Source organism: Culex pipiens, chromosome 2 (genome assembly GCF_016801865.2).
Source record: "Culex pipiens pallens isolate TS chromosome 2, TS_CPP_V2, whole genome shotgun sequence".
NCBI classification, from domain to species: Eukaryota; Metazoa; Arthropoda; class Insecta; order Diptera; family Culicidae; genus Culex; species Culex pipiens.
This window is the reverse complement of record NC_068938.1, coordinates 80,768,667-80,784,186: the sequence shown is the minus strand read 5'-3', so window position 1 is coordinate 80,784,186 and position 15,520 is coordinate 80,768,667. Positions and strand designations below refer to the sequence as shown.

Sequence of the window (15,520 nt, the reverse complement as noted above, 5' to 3'; positions counted from 1 at the left end):
ATGTGCGTGAAACTTTGTCCCTAGGGGTTACTTTTGTCCCTGATCACGAATCCGAGGACCGTTATTCGATATATGACGGAGAGGAGGTGGTACGACCCCTTCCATTTTGAACATGCGAAAAAATACAGGATTTTCAGTAATTTGCAGCTGATACTTCTGGAGTTTTTTTTGAAAAGGACCAATAAACCAATTTTTTTTGTTTTTGCTTTTTGAGTGTTTTTTAATACCCCTGACTAAAGGCGGTTCTAAAAACACCCAAAAAGCAAAAACTGGAAATTTGGTTTATTGGACCTTTTAAAAAAAAAACTCCAGACTTGTTTTTCTTGAAACGTTAAAAAGCGACATACCACAAGATAGCACGATCTCTTCCAAAATTAAAGATTTTCTTAAGACGAAAGTTGATCTAAATTGATAAATTAACGAAAAAAATGCACCAAAAACAACACTATAGAGCAATTCTCTACGAAATCGGTCTTTTTTCTTCAATTTTAATTTTTGTATTTTTTAATCCGGCTGAAACTTTTTTGGTGCCTTCGGTATGCCCAAAGAAGCCATTTTGCATCATTAGTTTGTCCATATAATTTTCCATACAAATTCGGCAGCTGCTGTCCATACAAAAATGATGTATGAAAATTCAAAAATCTGTATCTTTTGAAGGAATTTTTTGATCGATTTGGTGTCTTCGGCAAAGTTGTAGGTATGGATACGGACTACACTGGAAAAAATAATACACGGTAAAAAAAAATTTGGTGATTTTTTTATTTAACTTTTTATCACTAAAACTTGATTTACAAAAAAACACTATTTTTAATTTTTTTTATTTTTTGATATGTTTTAGAAGACATAAAATGCCAACTTTTCAGAAATTTCCAGGTTGTGCAAAAAATCACTGACCGAGTTATGAATTTTTTAATCAATACTGATTTTTTCAAAAAATCGAAATTTTGGTCGTAAAAATTTTTCAACTTCATTTTTCGATGTAAAATCAAATTTGCAATCAAAAAGTACTTTACTGAAATTTTGATAAAGTGCACCGTTTTCAAGTTATAGCCATATTTAAGTGACTTTTTTGAAAATAGTCGCAGTTTTTCATTTTTTTAAATTAGTGCACATGTTTGCCCAGTTTTGAAAAAAATATTTTTGAAAAGCTGAGAAAATTCTCTATATTTTGCTTATTCGGACTATGTTGATACGACCTTTAGTTGCTGAGATATTGCAATGCAAAGGTTTAAAAACAGGAAAATTGATGTTTTCTAAGTTTCACCCAAACAACCCACCATTTTCTATCGTCAATATCTCAGCAACTAATGGTCCGATTTTCAATGTTAATATATGAAACAATTGTGAAATTTTCCGATCTTTTCGAAAAAAATATTTTTGGAATTTTCAAATCAAGACAAACATTTTAAAAGGGCGTAATACTGAATGTTTGGCCTTTGTGAAATGTTAGTCTTGATTTGAAAATTCCAAAAATATTTTTTTCGAAGAGATCGGAAAATTTCACAAATGTTTCATATATTAACATTGAAAATCGGACCATTAGTTGCTGAGATATTGACGATAGAAAATGGTGGGTTGTTTGGGTGAAACATAGAAAACATCAATTTTCCTGTTTTTAAACCTTTGCATTGCAATATCTCAGCAACTAAAGGTCGTATCAACATAGTCCGAATAAGCAAAATATAGAGAATTTTCTCAGCTTTTCAAAAATATTTTTTTCAAAACTGGGCAAACATGTGCACTAATTTAAAAAAATGAAAAACTGCGACTATTTTCAAAAAAGTCACTTAAATATGGCTATAACTTGAAAACGGTGCACTTTATCAAAATTTCAGTAAAGTACTTTTTGATTGCAAATTTGATTTTACATCGAAAAATGAAGTTGAAAAATTTTTACGACCAAAATTTCGATTTTTTGAAAAAATCAGTATTGATTAAAAAATTCATAACTCGGTCAGTGATTTTTTGCACAACCTGGAAATTTCTGAAAAGTTGGCATTTTATGCCTTCTAAAACATATCAAAAAATAAAAAAAATTAAAAATAGTGTTTTTTTGTAAATCAAGTTTTAGTGATAAAAAGTTAAATAAAAAAATCACCAAATTTTTTTTACCGTGTATTATTTTTTTCCAGTGTAGTCCGTATCCATACCTACAACTTTGCCGAAGACACCAAATCGATCAAAAAATTCCTTCAAAAGATACAGATTTTTGAATTTTCATACATCATTTTTGTATGGACAGCTGCCGAATTTGTATGGAAAATTATATGGACAAACTAATGATGCAAAATGGCTTCTTTGGGCATACCGAAGGCACCAAAAAAGTTTCAGTCGGATTAAAAAATACAAAAAAAATCGAATGACCGAAATCCTAGAGAACTGCTCTATATTATTATTTCACAGTGCAATACAAGTTATCGATACATCTTTCTTCCATGTAGGCCAAAAGCGGGACTTAATAACACTAAAACAGGAAACGAACAGAAACAACGACCGAATCGAAATTCAGCTAAGAATTCCGGACCAGTACATGGCGAAACAGATAATGGACCGAACTATTGTTCTTCTGCAAAAGACTGCTGAAGAAACTTCTGATCCTGACGAAAAGGAGCAGGCTTTGCAGTGCATCAAGCTTATTTACCGTGACAACCGTAAGTTATTGGAATTAAACGAATAGTAAATGAAGGTACAGCAACAGAAACTGTCAATTGACAATAATAATAAGGAGCAGGGCTGTGGAGTCGTGTAGCTCTTGAAATGACTCCGACTCCGACTGATAATTTTGCGACTTCGACTCTTTTGGAGCTTTAGATTTTCTCCAACTTTGACTCCAACTCCAACAGGAACTTCCATACAAAGTTGTTGAAAATTAGCCAACTGCCACTTCAACTCGAACCCCGGCTTATGATGATTTATCGACTCAAACTCAGATTCCGACTCCGACTCCACAGCCCTGATACTGAAGGTAGTTTTTGTTATTTTATTTCTTATTTTTTTTTTATTTACAGCTCAACTTGTTGGACTTTAAAAACGGAATAGGCTGGATTTTTTTTACAAACATTATCAATCATTTTGTTAGTGCCTCAATTTCGGAGGCTTTATAATCTGGCAATTGATTTAAGATACATGTTGAGGAAAAATATTCAATGGAAACCTTCGATAGATAATCAGTGCAATATACTGAACCAATTAATGTAGTATTGGTCAAATAATGCTTTCCTAAAAACATTAGCTCAATTTGCCCTAAACTGCTCACTTTGCTTACTATAATGTAAACATTTTTATGCTGTCAAAGATTTGTTTATTTTTATTTACACCCAGATTTCTTATTTACTTTTTAGGCAATTATTTTAAAAATTGCTTAGAAATTAACACCACCTGATCAAATAAAGTTCGTCATTTTGCGATCATATGATGCGTTTTTTTTTGTTGTTGAATGACGCTTTTAGTTGTATGCTCAGGTTGTAACTCATTCATATTGCAAAACTAAACCAAATTGAATCGTTGCAGCAAAAATAAAACCTTTCACTGGTAATATTTATGCGACTCCGATTTCGAATTGCTGAATATTCTGCGACTCGAACTAAAACTCGTGTTCTCCAAAAAATACCCAAATTTGCCTACTAAAGTTGCCAGACCCTGTTTGATAATGCTTACGTTTGATTCGTGGCGCATAACGAAACTGAGGTACAGCAAGTTTCATTTGAAAAATGAATGAAAGAAAATCCTTGGTTGAAATATCAAAGATGATTTATAATAAGAAATGTCACCGGAAGTTGTCTATGAATTCACGAGAAATAAGAAAAAGTAGCCCCAATCCCTTTTCGGTTTTTGCGAAACTTGGTTCTAAGTGCTTATTTAGATTTAGACACATTTTCATCTTTTTACTGCTCGAAGCCGTGATGAGATTGAACTTTGTGCCAAAAAATGAAAAATTTTGAAAAAATATTTAGTGTGATTTTCGAAATCGCACTATCCCTAAAAGGCCATGTCAAAGGCCCTGATTGTTTAAAAAAAACTCATTCACTCGCAAGCACAAATCTAACGCGACGAAAAACTGCTCTGACCGTTTCTGTCCGTTTATCAATTCCAAACCAATCGAATACTCTCTATTTGCTCTCCCTCTCACTACAATCCGGTATAAATAGTCTGCGGTCGGCTTTGTTTTGATCATTTATTAATCTGCTTCAAATCAATGTTTTCAAAAATGTTTTGCAATTTTGTTGATAACACAACAACAAAGACACATTTTACAGCCATTTCCATCATGCCAAATATATATTGACGGCAAACTGTGGTAGCCAAGAGGGAGCTGTGTCCTATTAGAGACCCTAAATAGGGAGACTGGTCTAAGCTTGCTAAATCGATCTGGCAACGTATGTTTTGAGCTTGGCAACACTGATAAGTTTTGCTGGGCGTAAAGGCAAATGCTCGTTTGGATACGTCAAACTCGTGTCTGTTTGGGTACGTCAAACTCACTTCGACCAGTCTCCCTAGTTAGGATCTCAATGTCCGAACGAATGATCATTTTGCTTCGAGCGTGTTTGAAAAGATTTCGGTGAAAAAGATAATATAAGGATTTGAGATTCCTCTCCTTCCATCATTCCCTTGGTGGTAGCGCAGGCCAAAAGAGCGCTGCGCTGGTATTTTGTTAGATTCTCTCCTCTCTCAACGTATTCGTTTGTGACTCGGTTCGACGGACGGAGTAGGCAAAGAAATGCACGAAATATTTGTTTAGCTATGTGAAACGATTGGCCAAGGCTCTGGCTGCTAGCGTGTCGTGTTTGCCCGCGAATGGTTGCGCGCTCTAGTCAGTAAAAAATCGTTTGGCAATGAATGAGTGATTTCTGATCTTTGAGAAGAAATCAGGACCCTTGGGCCATGTTAGATTTAAAGTGAGATAATAATTAAGATTATTAAACTGCTCATATTTTCTTACTTAACTAAACTGATTTTCTACTTGTAGCTTAAACAATGGCATTGCAAATTGAATTTCTTCAAACTTCCCTCCCTTTTCTCGAAATTATCACAAACCTAATTTGAGTTAGCTGCTCGCTTTGGTTCAATTGAATTTGCACACGGTCCAGCACATCCGGCGTTCACCGAGGGCAATTGTTCTTCCTCTAAAACCAACCGCACCTTCATCATCATGGGATCCTTTCTAAGGAACAACCCCCTCCCATCCCCCCAAACGCCATTGCATTGCATTCCCGGTCGGTGTCCTAATCACTTGTCTTCCTCCGCCAACCAACCAACCATTCATCCATCCAAAAGCAGTTTGCGTTTGTTTGAGCGCTGCACGATGCACTCCGAAGACGGTTCCGGACCTTAACCGAACCGACGTGAACGTGATGAGAAGCAATTTCTAAGGATTATCTCTTGGAGGTCGAAGAAAACTAGGGGGGAGGGAGGTTGTTGTTCCACAAGGACCACCTTTCCTTGCAATTTTGAAAGTCCTGGCTGCTGCTCCGGTTTGGTGGTTTTCCAGCAGCAGCAGCATCTTTCGACTATTGTGTGTCTTTTCACTCACCCTCCCCGGAGGTGATCCGGAACGTGGTGCTCCGAAACGTTGCTGGCTGTTGTTGTTTCTGGGAAAAACCTCAAAGGAAACCCAAAGCTTGTACACATCACAAGGAAGGGGAAGGAAAATTATACTCCGGCAATGACGACGTTTAATCAGGGCAATGAGGGCCCGGATTTAGCCTGCAGGAAGGTTTCATAAATAAACGGCCCAGATGTTTGCGATTCCCGTAGGGAGTTGAACGCAATGATCCTGGACTGAGCCCGATGGATTGTCGGTTGTTGTCTCAAAAGTGTCGACACAAGATGAACAACGTGCGGCAAATTCAATCGACGTGTTTGCGATGGACCCGTTTGGGATGTTGGTAAAATTTAACTCCAGAGCAATTCTCTCAGATTTCGGTCATTCGATACTTTTGGAATTTTTTAATTTGGCTGAAACTTTTTTGGTGCCTTTGGTATGCCCAAAGAAGCAATTTTGCATCATTAGTTTGTCCATATAATTTTCCATACAAATTTGGCAGCTGTCCATACAAAAATGTTATATGAAAATTCAAAAATTTGTATCTTTTGAAGGATTTTTTTGATCGATTTGGTGTCTTCGACATAGTTTTAGGTATGGATAAAGACTACACTGAAAAAAAGGATACAACTAAATATTTATTTCAAAAGTGGGCAAACATGTGCACTAATTTTAAATTTAGAAAAACTACGACTAATTTCAAAAAAGTTACCTAAAAATGGCTTAAACTTGAAAACGGTGCACTTTATCAAAATTTCACTAGAGTACTTTTTGATTGCAAATTTGATTTTACATCGAAAAATGAAGTTAAAAAAATTCATAACTCGGTCAAAGATTTTTTGCACAACCTGGAAATTTCTGAAAAGTTGGCATTTTATGTCCCCTAAAACATATAAAAAAAGTAAAAATAGTGTTTTTTTGCAAATTAAGCTTTAATAACAAAAAGTTAAATAAAATATCACCAAATTTTTTTTACCGTGCATCATTTTTTTTCCAGTGTAGTCCATATTTGCAACTTTGCCGAAGACATAAAATCGTTCAAATAATACCTTCAAAAAATATAGATTTTTGAATTTTCATACATTATTTTTGTATGGACAGCTACCAAATTTGTATGGAAAATGATATTGACAAACTAATTATGCAAAATGGCTTCTTTTGGCATTCTAAAAGCACCATAAAAGTTTTGGCAAGATTAGAATGTACAAAAATTAAAATTAAAAAAAGATCGATTGCGTAGAGAACTGCTTAATAAAATTAAACTGCAAATTAAAATAAAGACGATAATTTTTTTAAAGAATTTCACTTCGGATAATTGAGTTCCAAAATAATATTTTTCTTTGCCTTATTTTTTATTGTCGAGCTTCAGTATGAACCCAAGATGGCGGCCAAAATGGCGGAAATACTGAAAATTGCATTTGTTCACTTTTAAAGCAACCAACCAATGAAATTTTACTAAAATGTGTTTTTCGTGATTCGAATATCCGAAGCCCCATATCGAGGCTTCGGATAATCGACTCTGGACTGTGCTGATTTGTTCCAAAATAAATTTGTATTGATTTGTATTAAAGAAACATTCATAAATGTCCTTCTATGGTCAGATTTTTTTGTCAATTGCTGTATTTTTGGATGTCCTTCTGAACATTGTTGATCAAACATATGGTTGCTTAAAACATGGTCTTCCCAAGAATAAAAAAAATCAGAAATTGAGATTTCTTTTTTGTTATCCATTTAGCTGAAAGGTTTTGAGAAACTCATTGTTTTATAATTAAAATAATAAAAGTTAAAAAAAGTGTTTCAAAATGCATTATAAACCTGTACAGTAGGGTGACCCCATTCCCATCTGCTGCAACCTTCCATCGGATGAGGAAGTAAAATGTCGGTCCCGGCCTTGGTTGTTAGGCCGTTAAGTCATTCCAGGTGTAGGAGTCGTCTCCATGCCATAAGTACAAACAACACACCAAACCAAGCCTACTCCGGTGGAATCACTGGCGGTGGTTGGACTCGCAATCCGAAGGTCGTCAGTTCAAACACTGGGGTGGAAGGTTCCTTGGAGTAGAAAGAGGTTTGGGTGCTCTCCCCATTCAAGCCTTCGGACTCCTAGGTTCGAGCAGAAACTTGCAATAGAGACCACAAAAGACCCGGGGGTTGTTAATGTGGATGGTTTTGAGTAGGGTGACGAGATAAATTGAAAAATTTGGAAAGTCTTTTGAGATACCCCCTGGCTCAATTCTAAGTTATGAATATTTTTTTTTGTATTGTACATCGGGATTTCATAAAAATTAATAACATTTTTAAACGATTTCAAACATGCTAAATATAATTTTATACGCATTAAATTGCATTTCATAATGTCAAAAAGATAAAATCTTTCCAATTATCATGTTTCTTTAAAATGTTTCCGATAAAAATAATAGATGCCATTATTTTATGTGGGACTGCACATTACAAGCTCAGAGAATTATTAAAAAAACCAAACGTACCTAAAAAATCAGGTCAAGAAATGTACTTTGTGTAATTTTCAGTTAGTTATAAGCCTACTTTCAGTGATTTTTTTTTATGTTTAGGCTGATACAAATTTTATTAAAAGTTTTAGTCAAGCCTCCCCTTCAAAGTTGTCCCGAAAAATCAAGGGGCAAAAAACTTTTTTTTTTCAAAAAAAAAAACTTCAGAATTTCAATGGAAATTTAAGTGCAATCAGCTGTAATTAATTTAAAATGCATTCCCCTGCGTTTAACATCATTTTGAGCATATTTGGGTTGATTGTTTAAATCAACCAAACATGCTCTTTTGAATTTTTTTTTTTGTTTTGGTCAAATTTTATTTTTTTGAGAAATAATGATTGCAATCAACTGACTAGTGTAAAATGCACTTTAAAATTTTTTTTGCGTTCAATTTTTGGAACTATGGCTTGTTATTTCAATTATATTTTTTTACTCACAACAAAAGCTATGGGAAATATATACATTGGCCTTATTGAAAATAATTATTTCACTTTCAGATTTTAAAGTGTGTCTAACAGCCCCAAGATTGAAAAAAATATATTTGAATGCAATGCTGCAACCTTTTTAAACTAAATCAACTGGAAAGAGGACAATCGTTGCACATTTTTAAAATAGAATCTGAATCTTTGGCAAATGATCGGTCAAATTGACAAAAGAATGTTTCAGAATTTTCAGCAAAGCAAACTGACATTTATTTTACAGAAATTTAAGTCAATCATCTGTACAAATTACAAATACCAGTTATCTGGGAGTTCAGTAATACCTAAATTGTTGAATCGTATACTGAAATTTCAGTTGACAAATCGTTGAAACTGTATTGAATTTCAGCGAAACAAAAATGGTGTGTACAGATTGTCAATTATTCACGTACCATTTTTGTCTGTACGGCGAAAATTGCCTTTATATATTATATTAAAGCTCTGCAACCACCGCCTCTAGGCGGATATCGATAAAAAATACCATCAAGAATATGTCTTTTCAAAATTTTTTTTAATCTTTTGAAATATTGGACTTTTTATGTTTAAAACAGTTTAGGTTGAAAAGTTTTACTTTTTATGCGACTTTGCAACTGATCGGACAATTCTACAGGAGAAAATTTGAAAAACACGCAAAAAAAATGCTATATAAACGTTTAAAAAAATAAAAAGGCAAAATATCATGAAAAAAGGTGGTAGAACAAGCCATATACTATCAGAAACAATCAAATACTGTAAAAGAAAAACGAAAATCAAAATACTTAAAATGAATCGATAAAAACATAGAACAAGAGAAGTAAAGTTTTTCGTACAACAAAATTTGATTCAAATGTTTGGTAGTCATGAAATGTAAGGAAAAATAAAAAAAAGAGGAAAATTAATGTAGGAGTTTTCAATGTTGTTGTGTACAAATCCTCATTATTTTGTAAATAAATTCAATATAAAAATGTCCTCAATCTCATAGCATCATTAATAACTTGCAATGTAACGACGTTTTGAAATTTAGTTTAAGCTGATTTGTACTAACAAAATGTCTTTTTTCTATTTTCCAGCACAATTTTTAATATAACTTATGTTCAGTGTGTCACGTGATAGTAATTCCACAATTAATTGATTAAACCGCTATTAATATTATATTATAAATTATTTATAAATAATATATTAATTAAACCACTAATTAATCATCCTAAACAAAGATTGTCTCGTCTATATTGCTTCAACAAAAAAAAATCCACCATATCAAGGTATTGACTACCGATACTACCCGGTTGAAACTGGCCACGTGCCACAGGATCATGCACACCGTCAGCGACGTTGAATTAACTCCCAGGCTCTAAAACGATCTCAAACGTGACTGCAGCGAGCAGTAATCGTAAGCCACATTCCCTTCACTTGTGGCCAATCTCTGATGGCCAAGTGCAAATAGACCAGATTATAGCTAGCTATCTTCTAGTGTTGACCGCAGCGAGAAGTGGAATAAATTAATAAAGCCACAATCGCCCTCCGTCACTAGAGTGTGTAGTGGAGAGGTTCGCCATTGTCGTGTGATGCTGCATAATGCTGAATTATCTTATTTATATTGGCTTGAACAGGGGCGTACAACAGGAAAGATCAATCCCCTAAATAGCAGCCAATTTGGTCAGTCGAGTCCGGAGATGTAGTGACAAACCTTAATGAACTACTAATTAATAGGGGAAAAACGAATTGCAAAATTTTCAAACCAAAATAGATAAAAATTTCAAAAGTGATAGGAAGATTGTTACAAAAATCTCACAACTCCTCGTTACGTCTCTAAACATAATAATTGGAAGATGTTGTGTGAAGGTGTCTCATCTCCGTGTACGGAAGTTCTACAGAGCCATCCAACGAATCAACGATCCAACCAACAAGTCAGTCAGTCAGTGTCAGCCCATCGTCGTCGTAGTCGCAGATTCTCCTCGCCGGTCGTCAATCGTTCATGGTCCAGGTGGTGGCGTCTCAGAAAAGCACAGCATCCCCCAGAGTGATACTAGCAGCAGCAGTGTCTCGCGATCTCGAGCGGAAAATTGGAGTGAATTAATTCGGCGCAAAATCGCAATTTGTCACCTTTATGGAGTCTTCTAGCGTGCAAATCAGACCGAGCAGAGCAGTTCAGAAGCAGCTAGGAATTTCCCGTGGAAAACCGCAAGATGGCGCCCAAAACGGCGACGGAAACAGATGAGCACGTTGGCGCGAAAAATGGCCACGTGGCGGCCACCAAGCGTCGCGTCAACCCAAACCTGGTGCTGCTCAAGGTGTCCCTGTTTCTGATCTTTGGCGCTACCTCGTCGCTGGTCCCGTACCTGACGGTTCACATGCAGAGTCTCGGACTGACGGTGGCCGAAATTGCAACCGTCTATCTGACGCTGCTGGGGACGACCTGTCTGAGTCCGCCCATCACCGGTTATTTGGTGGATCGATTTGGCCGGTACAAACCGGTGCTGCTGGTGGCGCTGGTGCTGAACATTGTGTCCCATCACGCGTTGGATCATTTTGTTCCACGGAGGGCCATGACGGAGCTGAGGACTGTGGTGGCGAAGGAGTACGGGGGAAACGTAGCTGGAAGGGAGTTTGCGGTATGACAATGAGCTATGGTTTTGGAATCTAGTCTGATTTTCAGTTAGGAAGTTTCAAATACTCTAAATTTCTATGCCCGCAAATGAAAGTTTCAAAAATATTCTTCAAAGAATAAAAAATAAAACGCATATTAAGAGAAATCAGTTACAACCGTTCTTTGAGAATAAAATTTGTATTGTATAAACAAACATACCAAGCTAAACAAGCAAAACCAAAACTAACCTAATCCACCTATGTGGTTGATGCCTTCCTCACTTTTTACCAAAAATGGGTAATATGAGTGGTTTGGACACACATTTCAGCTTTTTTTTAGATAAAAAAAAAACACAGATATAACTTATGTGGTAATAACTAGAGACAGGGTTGCTAGATCTTCAATGTTTTGGATACTTTGAAAAGACCTTTCAATTGCCTAACCAACGATGGGTCGGATGATGGATCCGGACATAGTTTACATACATTTAAGTGAGATCCGGCTTCAAAAAAGTACATAAATATCACTTAAGTGGTCATAACTCGAGACAGGGTTGCCAGATCTTCAATATTTGGACTCGTTGGAAAGGTCTTGTGATAACCTAACCAACGATGGGATGGATTGTGGATCCGGACATAGTTTACATACATTTAAGTGAGATCTGGCTTCAAAAAAGTACATGAATATCACTTAAGTGGTCATAATTCGAGACAGGGTTGCCAGATCTTCAATGTTTTGGACTCATTAGAAAGTGCTTTCAATTACCTAACCAACGATTGGTCGGATGATGGATCCGGACATAGTTTACATACATTTAAGTGAGATCCGGCTTCAAAAAAGTACATAAATATCACTTAAGTGGTCATAACTCGAGACAGGGTTGCCAGATCTTCAATGTTTTGGACACTTTGCAAAGGCCTTTCAATTAACTAACCAACGATTGATCAGATGATGGATCCGGACATAGTTTACATACATTTAAGTGAGATCCGGCTTCAAAAAAGTACATAAATATCACTTAAGTGGTCATAACTCGAGACAGGGTTGCCAGATCTTCAATGTTTTGTACTCATTGAAAAGGCCTTTCAATTACCTAACCAACGATTGGTCGGATGATGGATCCGGACATAGTTTACATACATTTAAGTGAGATCCGGCTTCAAAAAAGTACATAAATATCACTTAAGTGGTCTTAACTCGAGACAGGGTGGTCAGATCTTCAATGTTTTGGACTCTTTGGAAAGGCCTTTCAATTGCATAACCAACGATGGGTCGGATCATGGATCCGGACATAGTTTACGTACATTTAAGTGAGATCTGGCTTCAAAATTGTACATAAATATCACTTAAGTGGTCATAACTCGAGACAGGGTTGCCAGATCTTCAATGTTTTAGACTCATTGGAAAGGCCTTTTTATTACCTAACCAACGATGGGTCGGATGATGGATCCGGACATCGTTTACGTGCATATAATTGAGATCCGGCTTCAAAAAAGTACATAAATAGCACTTAAGTGGTCATAACTCGAGACAGGGTTGCCAGATCTTCAATGTTTTGGACTCATTGGAAAGGCCTTTTTATTACCTAACCAACGATGGGTTGGATGATGGATCCGGACATCGTTTACATGCATATAATTGAGATCCGGATATTTGTGAAAACACATTTTTATACATAACTTTTGAACTACTAATCGAAACTTCAATCAATTCAATAGCGATGTATGGGACCCTAAACCAAGTCGAATGCAACTGGTTCGATCAAAATCGGTTCAGCCAGTGCTGAGAAAACTCAGTGAGAATTTTGGTCACATACATACATACACACACACATACAAACACACATACACACACACATACACACACACACAGACATTTGTTCAGTTTTAGATTCTGAGTCGATATGTATACATGAAGGTGGGTCTAGGAGCTTTTAATAAAAAGTTCATTTTCAGAGCAGGATTATAGCCTTACCTCAGTGAGGAAGGCAAAAAGAATCGAGCTCAAATTTTCATTTCATATTTTTCATTCCCTCACTTTGAACAATAAATTCCGGTTCCGTAACCTAATTCTTGATTTCTAGATTTTTAGATTTTTAGATTTTTAGATTTTTAGATTTTTAGATTTTTAGATTTTTAGATTTTTAGATTTTTAGATTTTTAGATTTTTAGATTTTTAGATTTTTAGATTTTTAGATTTTAAGATTTTTAGATTTTTAGATTTTTAGATTTTTAGATTTTTAGATTTTTAGATTTTAGATTTTTAGATTTTTAGATTTTTAGATTTTTAGATTTTTAGATTTTTAGATTTTTAGATTTTTAGATTTTTAGATTTTTAGATTTTTAGATTTTTAGATTTTTAGATTTTTAGATTTTTAGATTTTTAGATTTTTAGATTTTTAGATTTTTAGATTTTTAGATTTTTTGATTTTTAGATTTTTAGATTTTTAGATTTTTAGATTTTTAGATTTTTAGATTTTTAGATTTTTAGATTTTTAGATTTTTAGATTTTTAGATTTTTAGATTTTTAGATTTTTAGTTTTTTGGTTTTTAGATTTTTAGATTTTTAGATTTTTAGATTTTTAGATTTTTAGATTTTTAGATTTTTAGATTTTTAGATTTTTAGATTTTTAGATTTTTAGATTTTTAGATTTTTAGATTTTTAGATTTTTAGATTTTTAGATTTTTAGATTTTTAGATTTTTAGATTTTTAGATTTTTTGATTTTTAGATTTTTTGATTTTTAGATTTTTAGATTTTTAGATTTTTAGATTTTTAGATTTTTAGATTTTTAGATTTTTAGATTTTTAGATTTTTAGATTTTTAGATTTTTAGATTTTTAGATTTTTAGATTTTTAGATTTTTAGATTTTTAGATTTTTAGATTTTTAGATTTTTAGATTTTTAGACTTTTAGATTTTTAGATTTTTAGATTTTTAGATTTTTAGATTTTGAATTATTGTTCTTTTTCAGGGTCCATCCTGCCTAACACTGTGCCCGGAACTAGCCGACTCAGAGAACACTTACATCCAGTTCTGTTCACCAGGAAGAAATGCCACCAGCCAAATTGAGCTGGCATTCTTCAACGCAGCAGCAGACTCCCTCACCCCATGCGGCTTAGTAGCTCTCGAAAACTGTACTCTAAAGAAAGTGATCCAAAATCATCTCAACGTTGAATGCAGCCTCCCTCGTGTACCGGAGTACGATCGGACCTTCTGGTACTACCTGCTGATCCGATTCTTCGCCACGACCATGCTGACGGCCACCCTAACCATCACCGATCCCATCGCGTTGACCATGATCGAACAACACGGAGGTGACTTTGGCCGCGAGAAGTTGTACTCCAGCGCTGGGATGGCCATCTTTACTCCGCTGACGGGACTGATGATCGATTACTACTCCAGCGGGACGGGCGATACAAACTATAGACCCGCGTTCTATACGTACGACGTTCTGCTGGGATTGTCGCTGATTTCGGTGGTGTTCCTTCCCGTTGGCCACAAACAGCCCTCGGAGAGCATCATGCAGCACCTGTTCAAGATACTGCGACTGCCGCACGTGCTGATGTTCATCTTCTTCCTGTTCTTCTTGGGAGCGTTTTGGGGCTTTATCGAGAGCTATCTGTTCGTGATCATGAAGGAGATGGGCTCACCGAACTACCTGCTGGGGTTGACCTACACCGTCGGAACGGTGGCCAGCATCCCGATGATGTACCTGACGGGGCCGATTACTCGGTGGGCCGGGCACGTGAATCTGCTGGTGGTGGCGTTTATGGCGCATGCACTTAGGATATTGGGATATTCCTTTATTGAGTGAGTCACTTTGACCTCCCCACGATCATCCAATAACGACTTCCTTTTTTCAGAAACCCTTTCTGGTGCTTTCCGATCGAGCTGAACGAGGCTATCTCGTGCTACTTCATGTGGGTCGTGGCCACCACGTACTGTGCCGTACTGGCGCCAAACAACCTGGTTGCGACCCTGATCGGGGTGTCCGGAATGGTGCACTTTTGCCTGGGTAAAGGCGTCGGATCGTTCGTGGGTGGTTTCCTGATTTCGGAACATGGAACCAGGCTGGGCTTCCGGTACACCGGGTACATTGCACTGGTTTGCGGTGCTTGCTACAAACTGCTGCATCTGGTGTGGCTGAAGAAGTATGATAAACCGAACAAGGAGGAGGCTGCTGAGCATGATCAGACCGTGCTGCAAACGATGCTGGAGAAGAGAGTGTCGTTGGTCCCGAAAGGGGAACAGTTTGTGGGATTGACTGAGAGTTCAAAGTCAGCAGCTTGAATTCTATTGTAAATCTGTCGTGTGATTATTGTAGAATTTAGTAAAATATATGAACAATTCAATCGTTAAAACTATAATATACAACTTATTATGTCGTTGTTGTCGTGCTATCTTGTCGCATGTGCATTTTGGGCCAAATT

At 35.9% G+C, this 15,520-nt stretch overlaps 1 protein-coding gene across 1 annotated transcript; it reads left to right on the top strand.

The window, feature by feature from the left end:
- The first annotated feature begins 10,403 nt into the window (after window positions 1-10,403).
- On the top strand, window positions 10,404-15,456 carry LOC120418301 (major facilitator superfamily domain-containing protein 6-like). Its single transcript, XM_039580630.2, has 3 exons — window positions 10,404-11,116; window positions 14,062-14,900; window positions 14,954-15,456. The coding sequence occupies exons 1-3, from the start codon at window positions 10,691-10,693 to the stop codon at window positions 15,378-15,380; spliced, it is 1,692 nt and encodes a 563-aa protein (XP_039436564.1). The 5' UTR covers window positions 10,404-10,690; the 3' UTR covers window positions 15,381-15,456.
- The last annotated feature ends 64 nt before the right edge of the window (window positions 15,457-15,520 follow it).